This window comes from Mytilus trossulus, chromosome 10, assembly GCF_036588685.1.
Source record: "Mytilus trossulus isolate FHL-02 chromosome 10, PNRI_Mtr1.1.1.hap1, whole genome shotgun sequence".
NCBI lineage: Eukaryota > Metazoa > Mollusca > Bivalvia > Mytilida > Mytilidae > Mytilus > Mytilus trossulus.
Window position 1 is genome coordinate 1,411,443 of NC_086382.1, and position 12,107 is coordinate 1,423,549.

The following is a 12,107-nucleotide window of genomic DNA, read 5'->3' on the forward strand; positions in this document are numbered from 1 at the left end:
TTGAGGTTGACAGTCGTTGGGACTTGATCCTACATTTCATTGCAGTAAAAAAGCTGCATATAAAAACATATATCTTGAATGTTTTCATCCTTTTTTATTTGTTGAATATAGATTATTTGGAAACTTGATGATACATGGTAACTGAAGCTTGAACACAGGGAAAACCGGTGAATTTTATTGAGCCAATAAATTCTCGTATTAGGACAATTGTACACTGTGTAACTAATAGATGCCTTTTAATTGAATAAAAACAATGAATCAGATGACCGATAACATAACACACGTTTCCCTTTAAAAATTCAAGAACATTTAATATAATTTTGAACGCGTGGGCTAGTCACCAAATGTAACCGGCATCGGCCCATTTTTTTCACTTTCTATGTAGTAAGATTGTTGATCTGTAAACGGCATTATAGATAACAGTATTTTGCGTGTATGCCATGTCGAGAATAGGTAAGCGTTAATGTCTAGCTGTAGGCACTTTTTTACATATTGAGCATGAATCGTTTTTTTTTTATCAATTAAATAGGCTTTTACAACTCATTTATATTACATGAAAACTGTTTATCAATATTCTCATTTTACAAATTGTAAAGTGAGTGTATATCTGGAAGTACACCCATTACATTTTTCGATATCTAAATGTATATAATATTGTAAAATTAACACCGCACCATAACAGATATACTTAACTCAAACAATTTTGATTACATAAAAAGCAAATTATACATAAGAGATATACATATAATTTTGAAATCTGACCATTTCAATTTTGACAAGGGGTCACACAATCGGACAGTCTGCAGATGATAAAGTCAAATATTTATCCGATATATAGGTGCATACAGACATGTTCATTCCAAAGCTTTAAGACGCGTAATTGTTATCTGTTATACAGTACATACGATCTTAATCTTTTGCAATACTATTAATATTTTTAAAACATTTGACTGTTCTTCCCATTACTCAGGTATTCTCTATTACAAACTAAAAGGAAAAAGACTAAAAGAATGGCCAATATAGATACAGGTATCTGTCCCAGGGAGGGATAAATCGTACTTTGTTAAATTAAAAAAGAGATAATATCAGTTTCCCAATTGTGAACTTTCAACTTCTATTTAGCAAAGTAAAAAAAGTGCCTGCATATGCGCATGCAGTATGTACTATTTTTTTGTTTGATACCTTATTCCAGAGCTTGACTTTCCTAAGATGATTTCCATGATAAAGAATTGCTGCTTACAAGGACCATGTTGAACGAAAAGTTCTAAGTAGTGAAGTTGGAATATTATTTTGAGTGTTGACGTCTGATATGCTCCGATTGTAAAAGCACAGTATTTATATCCCTTTTTCCTGGAATATGATCTACGAAACAAACCCTTCCGGAGCACCTGAGATTAACCCCAGTTTATGGAGTGGAGTGGTCTATGTTGCACAGTTTTTAATTTTCTATGTTTTGTGAAGCATTCTGTTATTTTTCTTTTTGTACATGACGTTGTGACTAAGTTTTCGACTTGTGAATTTGTATATCAATTTTGTATCTATCGCCTCTATTTTATGTATAGATCTTATTAAAACGTTACTTTAATGTATATTTTCGTCTAGGTTTATTCCTACTTTATGGATGCTTATTTTTAAAGAATTCATCTGGTAAGTAAACATATTATTTCATTGAATCTGATGAATCAATCATGTCCAATAGACTTTCAGTTTGTTCTATTTGTCCTTTTATAACACTGTCATATGTTTCATGAATGTAAACATACATTAGTTTAACCCATCACAGTCCTTTATATGCATGTTTAAAATTAACAGCCAACTATACATATGTTGACATTGATTTTCTCGTTTGAATTGTATCACATTCTGTCATGGCTGACAATATGACAATGGTTTCGCTAATGTTTAAAGTTGTTTTTGGTGACCCACCAATGCCTAAATCAAATTGTTTTACTCTGGTGGAAAGTTTGGTAATTGCCAAATATCCAACATTTCCTTACTTTGTTATAATGAACACATTTGTTTTTTTTAATTATTACAAGTTTCTAATTGTTTTGAATATCGATCCGTCTTACATCCTAAACTTGAAACGCAAAATATGTTAGTATAGGACACTCATACCATCCGCAAAATAGTCAGTTTCTGGTCTATAGTTATCCAAGGTACCAGACGCGCGTTTCGTCTACATAAAACTCATCAGTGACGCTCAGATCAAAATAGTTATAAAGCCAATCAAGTACATACATGACTTAAATGATGCGGTTCATATAATATTGCAATTGTGCTAAAGATAAGATTGTAATTTCCACAGATAAAGTTGACAATGAGTTTTCATAACTGTATTTTTCTATTATAGGCCTTTTTTCGTATCGGTATCTCGGCTCGCAGTTTCTTTTCTTGACTTCTAAGCCAATGTTTCTCATCAAAATTACAAACAATGAACCAATTGTTAAAATGCTGATTTGAAATCCATATAGCTAGACAAACATAATGCAGCGATATATTTTAATGTGTGTTTCTAATCAGTAAACCCGGTATTATTTTTGTTTGTTGAATTTATAAACGATAAGTTACAGGGGCGGTGATAACGTTGCTAATGTAAATTGTTATTATTGGGACGTCAAACAGTGACTTCTGGGGAAAAATTCAGTTTTTGACTAATTTTTATCAGTCAAACTGATCTAACTTGAAAACGAGTTCATGGACCCCTCTTTTTTTAAATCACATGTGGTTTGATCACTTATGGAGATTATGTGTACCAATTTTCATGAAAATGTCAATAGAGCATTTATTTTTAAATTTTATAAATATACAACAAAAATTACGTTTTTCTACATTCTTGAACATTTGATAAAAATGAGTTATATGTAGAAATTAAATGTACAAATTATAGAAAATTTATATAAAACAGAAATTACAAATAATTTAGCCAAAAAAAAGCTTAAAAATACGGCCGCAAATCTGAAGTTTGAGGAAATATATGATTTGTCGACCTCAGTTTACTCAAAAAGTAGCACATGATGGTATATTTTTTTATTCCATATTTGATTTAATCAGGTAAAAATTAGCTTTTATGCAAATTTTCTTTAAAAATTCAATACAGGATCTAATCTGTATCGTATGCCCTTAAGGGATTCAATATTAGGTATAAGTTTTCTCATTCTTGCCATCTGTCCGCTGACCTATCTTTGTTATCATCTACGTCATTAGATATCTGGATGAAAATAATCTTATTGACAATCATACCACATCCTCCAAAATTTATGTTTCTGCTGGTACTTAGTTTCTATATATATATATATATATATATATATATATGTAGAAGGGTCTAAAAACAGCACAAACAACATTTTCCAAAAGACCAAAAAAGTGAAAAAGTATATTCAAACAAAACGCATTTGACTAACAGGTCGAACAACTGATGTTCTTTAACCCTGCTGACTGCCATTGACGATTGCCAAATAAAATTGATCACAAGATGTAACAAACTGGACCTGAATATAAATTTAATACGTCACATAATTTTTTTTTTGTTAACTTGTGGCTACGATGTTGTGCCACAAACATTCGGTGTCAATATTTCTTTAGTACACCAGATCTAGATTTCGACAATATATGTCTCTTCAGTGATGTTAGGGATCGAAACGGTATTTGGAAGGCCATATAATTTACTCTCAATTTAAGATTGACTCTTGAATTTTAAGAGACAATATAGGATGAACGGATCATATATCTAGATCTGGTGTACTAAAGAAATATTGACACCGAATGTTTGTGGCACAACATCGTAGCCACAAGTTAACAAATTTTTTTTTCTGTGACGTATTAAATTTATATTTAGATCCAGTTTGTTACATCTTGTGATCAATTTTATTTGGCAATCGTCAATGGCAGTCAGCAGGGTTAAAGAACATCAGTTGTTCGACCTGTTAGTCAAATGCGTTTTGTTTGAATATACTTTGTCACTTTTTTGGTCTTTTGGAAAATGTTGTTTGTGCTGTTTTTAGACCCTTCTACAACGAAATTTGTTTGACATGCACACGTATAAAAATTGCGGTTTTTATCCAACGCAATCATAGGTTTGAACGTAGTTTTCAATTTAGACTCGTATATATATATGTATAGGCGTAAAAAATAAATTTCACATGTGCAGATGTATATATTCATTAAATAAAATAATAAAATAAGTAAAAAGTTAACAGTTCCATTCTATCGATAGAATGGAACTGTTAACTTTTTACTTATTTTATTATTTTATTTAATGAATATATATGTATATATATATATAAAAAAATAATTAAACATGTACTACTAATCTACTTCCAGCGTTAACTTGCTTCAATTGTCCAGGAATTAGACACCCGAGGTTTTGCGAATATGTAAAAGACTGTTTAGACGGACAGGTAGGCAAATTGTAATCCATCTGTTACTTATAATTTACGCCTTTGTTTAATGACTTGGTAGTAATATGGCATTATTCGCCACCAATGTGTTATTTTTGGCAAATATTGCTTGTTGGTGTTGCTCTGTCATTATTTTTGTTTTAGTGCTTTCTAAACTGTAGTCGGTTTTGTACGTATTTTTTTTCGTTTTTTGGATAACTGTAGATATAGGAAGATGTGGTATGAGTGTCCACCTCATTTCAACCTATGAGTTTTGATTCTACTTCTGTAATTCTTCCGCCTCTTTCTTAGTCATATAAGTTGTTCATCTACTGAATAAAAAGCCTACCAAAACTGAGTCTGTGAAGTTGAATCCTTAAATCGTAATTGGCTGTGATTTACCGTTCTCCAAAAATTACAAGCATGGGTCTAGTTAGCTCACCTGGTCTTAAAGGCCAAGTGAGCTTTTCTCATCACTTGGCGTCCGGCGTCCGGCGTCCGTCGTCCGTCGTCCGTCGTCTGTCGTCCGGCGTCGTTAACTTTCACAAAAATCTTCTCCTCTGAAACTACTGGGCCAAATTAAACCAAACTTGGTCACAATCATCATTGATGTATCTTGTTTAAAATTTTTGTTTTTTGACCCGCCCAACCAACCAAGATGGCCGCCATGGCTAAAAATAGAACATAGGGGTAAAATGCATTTTTTGGCTTATAACTCAAAAATCAAAGCATTTAGAGCAAATCTGACAATGGGTAAAATTGTTTATCAGGTCAAGATCTATCTGCCCTGACATTTTCAGATGAATCAGACATTCCATTGTTGGGTTGCTGCCCCTAAATTGGTAATTTTAAGGAAATTTTACTGGTTTTGATTATTATCTTGAATATTATTATAGATGAAGATAAACTGTAAACAGCAATAATGTTCAGCAAAGTAAGATTTACAAATAAGTCAACATGACCAAAATGGACAGTTGACCCTTTTTAGGAGTTATTGCCCTTTATAGTCAATTTTTAACCATTTTTCGTAAATCTCCATGATCTTTTACAAAAATCTTCTTCTCTGAAACTACCGGGCCAAATTAATCCAAACTTGGCCACAATCATCATTAATTTATCTAGTTTAAAAATTGTGTTTTTTGACCCGGCCAACCAACCATGATGCCACCACGGCTAAAAATAGAACATGGAGGTTAAATGCAGTATTTGGTTATTACTCAAAAACCAAAGCATTTAGAGCAAATCTGACAAGGGGTAAAATTGTTTATCTGGTCAAGATCTATCTGCCCTATAAGGAAATTTTGCTGTTTTGGGTTATTATCTTGAATATTATTATAGACAGAGATAAACTGTAAACAGCAAAAATGTACAGCAATTTAAGACTCAAAAATAAGTCAAAGTGACCAAATGGTCAATTGACCACCTAAGACGTTATTGTCCTTTATAATCAATTTTTAACAATATTCATAAAATTTGTAAATTTTTACTAACATTTTCCACTGAAACTACACGGACAAAATCATTATAGATAGAGATAATTGTAAGCAGCAAGAATGTTCAGTAAAGTAAGATGTACAAACACATCTCAATCACCTAAACACAATTTTGTCATGAACTGTCTGCTTCCTTTGTTTAATTCACATATACCAAGGTGAGCGACACAGGCTCTTTAGAGCCTCTAGTTTTTAAAGTGAGCACAAAAAAATCTACCAATCAATCAATCAATCTATTCACTAATATAATCAATATGACCTAATCATTAGTACTGATATATTTCTAACCATGATTAATTGGCTTTACTGTATAATTGTGGTTGCAAATGACGAGTAATGCAAGTAAAACAGGAGATGATTACTCTTCACACGCACTTGTAGAGTGATATGGGAAATGCTTTTCTAAACATTCCTAGATATTTGAACCCAATATGGTGCACACTCGCGAAGCCTAGTGCCCTTAGAAGTATATCTATCTGCAGTAATGACACTAATATTTTGATGACTTAACATAAAAAAAATCAAAATTAAAAGTTTTAACTGTAGTTGTTTATGTTATTGAATGCATAAATTACTTTACTGTGAACAATGAATATGACAAATAACTTTCAAAGTCAACTTTATATTTCTTATTAGGTTTGTGGACTTGAACGTCAAGCGGAAAGCAATGGAGCAGTGATTTTCAGCCTTGGATGTTTATCTCAAAACGTATGTGTGAAGTAATATTTATCATATTTTCAATCTATTAGCCAATATTAAAATAGGGCTTTATAATTTTTAACGAGTGAAATACGACCTTTAATTTATTTTAACTGTACAACGGTTATAAATGTCGTATAGAATTTGTATTTCTGTAAATATTGACAATGCAATTTCCCATAGAAACTCCTTTTACGGCTAAAACTGTACCACTTTTACTATGAAGTTTTGAAAAAAATCTTATCCTAGATTTGAAAGTTCATATGCACCAAAATATAGGGCTCTTTTCAGAGTTTAAACTAACACTAATTTTCTTAATTAACCCTAATTTGAATGAATGGTTACCACAGATTTCATTGTCAACAATATGCACATGTAAATTTACTGGTAACATTCCCAAGTTATGTCTCTGTAAGATGGAACACAGAGAGCATAACTTGGAACCAGTATGTAAACAAAATTAATTTATGAATATTCAAGATCTCCCCAAAAGATGCGTGTTTTGAGAAACAGATGTATTTACAAAGTGCAACGTACAGGCACAAAATACCAAAGTGATATCCAATGCATTGGTTGAGAATAAACTGACAACGCTATGGCAAAAACGACAAAAATTGTGAACAAGGCACGAATGTATTAAACAATTGCAAGATGTGCAATTGATAATGTTTCCTCCAAATAACTTTCCAGCATTTCCATATGTATATTCTCTCTGTTGAACAACCATGCTATTAAGTTCATAATCAGTTTTAACTTTTCATCGTTATTCAATCTCTTAACAGACCTGCAACACCAACCCTTCAACAGTTGATGGTAGACAGAAATGTTTTCACTGTTGCTCTACAGACTTATGCAATATCGACGGATGTGGAGAACCTGGTATTTAAATGAATTATTACAATTAGTACAATTTATAAAAAAATTACATATATATCATTATCTATGGTGAGCTATATGCGATAGCTGTGACCAGACGATGATTTTTTTTACATTCAGTAACGTACACATTAAGAATAATTTCAGCTGCTTTCTAAAATCAAAAATAGCGCAATTCAAATGTTTCACATAAGAGCAAAGGAACAATTTAAGGTGAATAAGAGCTTGGCAGTAGTTTGTTCAAATCGCAATGCCGACTGTCAATTGAGAGGAAAACAAACCTTTTTCGTGATACAACATGAAAAAAAAAAACAACATCCAATAAAATTATGTGTTCACATATTTTAGGTTAAAGAAATATTTTGTCATACCTAGAGCATGTTGATATAGGATTGTCACTGTTATAGTATACGTTTTCTCTTTTCCGTTGTAGGTTTAAGCATGGTCAACGACAAAGTGTGTTACAGTTGTCTTGGTTTACTTGATCCGAATGCTTGCCGGTCGGTTTCCTTTTGTGCAGAATCCGAGGTATCTTATTGACATTCTGTGCTGATTTTAAAACTGTAGGAAAGACTTATCTCCAAGGACTGAACGATATATATTTTTTTTTTTATTATTTAAAGAATAGTTTTGTTGAAGAGTTAATCCGATTATTTAATAAGCTAATATATAAGAAGACGTACACTACATATACAGATGTATGATGAAATAAATGTAAATTCATTAAAAGTTAGGCTGGCAACCTGTTAATTTCATTTAGTCAGGAATCGCTATGCTTTCTTTTTTTAAAATTTTTTTCTAATAAAAATCTCCGAGAAAAAAATGGCTAGCAGGTTTATCAACACAAATTAATCTTTCATCATTCTATTTTTTTTTGTCACAGCTGTGTTACCTTGAAGAAAAAACACACTTTGGTGAAAAGTTCTACCAAAGTGGATGCAGGGAAAAGCACGTAAGACTTAGTTCTATTTCTATTTATAGTTGAATACCACTCTCAAATCAAAGATCAAATAAAACATGTTAACCTATTGGAAGATATAAACCCAACTGTAGGTTTTTTTCAAAGTTGAAATGTGTATGTGTGTGTGTTTTACTCTGGTTTCCATAATGTAATCTGATTCAAAGTATCGTATACATATTTAAGCTAGGCTTGAATACCCCAAATCAGGGAAACTATGAAATGAAAAGAAAGTTCAATTCAATTTGGCTTAAGTACTATTTCCCACAGCTTTTCCGTATTCACAGTTTTTTTACTTTACACTTTAACTTAATAATTTAAGGTAACCAAACACAGTGCTGTAGTAAATGTTATTAAGAATCATTTAATTTGCCGTATAACTATTAAAGTCATCGACATATATTCATTCAGACTATACATGTCTGTTTATTTATACTAATATCTTTACGAACTATATTTCTGTGTGTAATAAAGAACCCCCTGTGCACTTAAGTCACTATGCAAATCATGGTTGACTGCATACTATGCATATAGTAATTCGACCATATATTAATGTTCGAATATTCTCTCAAGTTCTGATATTAAACAGATAAAAACAAGGGAAAATTCGTAGAAATCAGATGAACCTTGAATTGATACCAGGGGTGTCGATAAGGTAAGCATCGCTTGCTATGAACTCATCATTCGCTAAACAATTCAAAGATCATAACCAATAGTGCATTTTAATGAAAGGAAACTAAAATACAAGTGTTTGATATCGGTAGTAATACATTGGTTGCAATGAACTACATAGAGTTTCCAGTGAAATAAAACTGATGATATCACATGTGAAATAAACGTGGTTATTTCACTACTTTAACGTCATACATCAATAGGCGTTGTCTAGACGTCGATAACGTCGGATCAAAACAAATTGTTAATTCTTAGAAATAGATATAGATCGTTACATTTTTCTACTTTAATTTCATTACAAAAAGCCATTTTCCAGTGTAATAATAAAAAAACATAACCCGTGACCGAACAACACTGATAATATAATCATGCGCTATGTGCATTCTCGAATTAATGTGTTGTTCTGTCACTCGTTAAATATTGTTCTCTATTTGAATTCCTCGATTAGTTATTCTAAAATTATAAACGATGTTTGTATATAATCGAAAATTATGCCCAGTGACACTATGAATATAGATACAATATAGCACGGGTCAAGAAAATGCGAAAATAGTATATTTATTCCATCCTCCTATAAATGATGGTTGTATGTTTGATTATGTTATTTTGTGTTAATGTTGGTAATTTATTTTGGAGTTTATTTCAGAATTTTCTTTCAATCTGACATTAAGTATGAGGAAAACATTGTCAAAACGTATTAAAGGTTGCTATCTCAGTTTAGTGTATGAAGAGTGACATAAAAGCATATTAACAAATCTGCATTTTTTGAACATCATCTAGCGGAAAAAATATGTTTCTAAAGATATGTCTAGGGTTAGGGGCTTTAACATTCATGCACTGTATGAGCTTATAACAAAATTTTTACACGTTCTACAGAATACTTTTTTTTTTTTTTTTTTTTTTTTTTTATAGATGTCCGAATGGCTATTATGCAACAGAAATACTGGGTGTGATGAAATAGAATTAGACGCTATTTAAAAAAAAATAATACTTGCTTTATAGGATAATGTTTTCATATATACTATTACTCGTTTTTAATTGTAACAGATTTGTGAATCTCAGTTGATATCGTTTCCAATAATTGGGCGACGTGACCTTGTACTTAAGAGGTCAACTACACACATGACATGCTGCGGTCAGAGTTTGTGTAACAATGACGGTTTTGGTTTTAAAAAGACAACGACTTTATTAAGCAAGTTATCAACCTCCGATGGCATAACCACATTAGATACAACGACTTATTCACCAGGTAATTTAATGCAAGAATATTTGTCACTACCTTCTACTATCAAAATGAAAACTCTAAATATTTTATGAGAGGATGTGTTCATTGTTTGTTTATATTAGTACAGATTCGTTTTATTCAATCATTTCAAATCTACAAATGTAAGTTTTGTTTTAAAACAAATGATTTTTACCTTTTTACAGATGTTTGTATAATAAATCGTCCGTGTTACAACGGTGGAACATGCCAGTCTTTCAATGATAGTTACAGATGTAACTGTGCTGCGGGGTACCTCGGTAAACAGTGCGAATATTCAGGTATAATAAATATAAACTAGTCTATTGAAACGTGTTATTGTAGAATTAAACGCTTTTTAAAGGAATTCATTGGTGTATGAAATCGACCAATTCACTCACAAACAAATGAAAGTCCAAAGACCTTTATGGTGTGTGAGGTAGCAATTGTTATGATATTGTAATTATTATGTTTATTTATGTTGGCCTAATTTGTGTTGTATGGCCTGATAGTTGTTTACCAAATAATCTTATAACTGTGCAGTTTAGGAATCACTGGAACATTCACAGAATGATTGGAACTTTCTAGAATGATCCTTATAAAAGATGCGTAACTTAAACTTCTACGTTATTCCAGAAACTTCCGTTGTAACTTTCCAGGATTTTCCACAATGTTCCATTATAGAGTGTTCTAGAATTTTCCATGACAACACTATATATACAGACACTAAAGTTAAACTCTCATAATTAAACTTGGACATAGACATTGATAGACATTAGTATTCACAGCATTTGGATTGACACTTTTATTCTACAAACAGCATCATACTGGATTGTGACATTAGTAGTGAACATAATATTCAAATTGGATTCTGAAAGATTTCCGGATACAGATAAAGATAACAGATTGGACTCATATTTTGACAGTTAAGTTAACAGTAATATTTGTGTAATACCTTTTGTAAACTTTTGTATATTAAATATTGTTAAATTTTACTATTGATTTGTGTCTTTTGTTGGCTACAATTTAAAGGCGATTTCTGGCCGTAACAGAAATTGGGGGCTCGTCCGGGATACTGAACATATTTTATTCAAAATTTGTTTAATATTTTTATTATAACTAGCCAACAAAATTCTACAAAATGGCATTTGATGCTGGTAAATTTTTGAAAACGCCAGACCTGGAGAGTTTTGATAATTTAAAGAAAGAGGAACTAGTGTTGCTTGCTAAACAACTGAAATTAGTTTTTAAAGTATCTATGAGAAAACAAATTATAAAAAATTTGGTTATAGACAAATTAGTTGACGAAGAAATTTTAGGTGAAGAGGCTCTTGATCTTAAGGTTGAAAATGTTGACGCCTTTAAGTTAAAACAGCTTGAATTAGAACATGAACTTAAATTAAAAGAAATGGAAATGAAGGAGATGGAGAAAAGAAAAGAAGATGAATTTAAATTAAAACAGGCAGAACTGGAAATGAGGAAAGGCTAGAGATGGAGAAACTGAAAATTGAAATGGTCAAAGAAGAAAGCAACACTAAAGTTCACTCCAAATCAGATTATTTTGATGCAGCAAAAAACATACGTTTGGTTCCAAAATTTTGTGAAAAAACAGTTGATAAATATTTTCCACAGTTTGAGAAAATTGCTAACAATTTGAAATGGCCTATGCCGTATTGGACTACGATGCTGCAAAGTGTTTTTGAGGGGAAGGCCGCTGAAATATACTCCGCACTTCCATCAGAAAAAAGTTCCGATTATGACACGGTAAACAGGAAGTTTTGAAAGCTTAT

At 31.6% G+C, this 12,107-nt stretch overlaps 1 protein-coding gene across 1 annotated transcript; it reads left to right on the plus strand.

Annotated features, from left to right (window-relative positions):
• The first annotated feature begins 431 nt into the window (after positions 1-431).
• Positions 432-11,806, plus strand: LOC134686487 (uncharacterized). The gene is made up of 9 exons (XM_063546152.1): positions 432-453; positions 1,603-1,647; positions 4,324-4,400; positions 6,509-6,580; positions 7,354-7,450; positions 7,881-7,975; positions 8,331-8,399; positions 10,125-10,326; positions 11,610-11,806. Exons 1-9 carry the CDS (start codon positions 441-443, stop codon positions 11,804-11,806), a joined length of 867 nt encoding a protein of 288 aa, XP_063402222.1. The 5' UTR covers positions 432-440.
• Positions 11,807-12,107: the final 301 nt, after the last annotated feature.

Coding starts and splice junctions, on each gene's coding strand:
- LOC134686487 (XM_063546152.1), top strand. Junction 8,400..10,124: donor GTGGATGCAGGGAAAAGCAC/GTAAGACTTAGT, acceptor TAATTGTAACAG/ATTTGTGAATCTCAGTTGAT. Junction 10,327..11,609: donor TACAACGACTTATTCACCAG/GTAATTTAATGC, acceptor ATTTGGTTATAG/ACAAATTAGTTGACGAAGAA.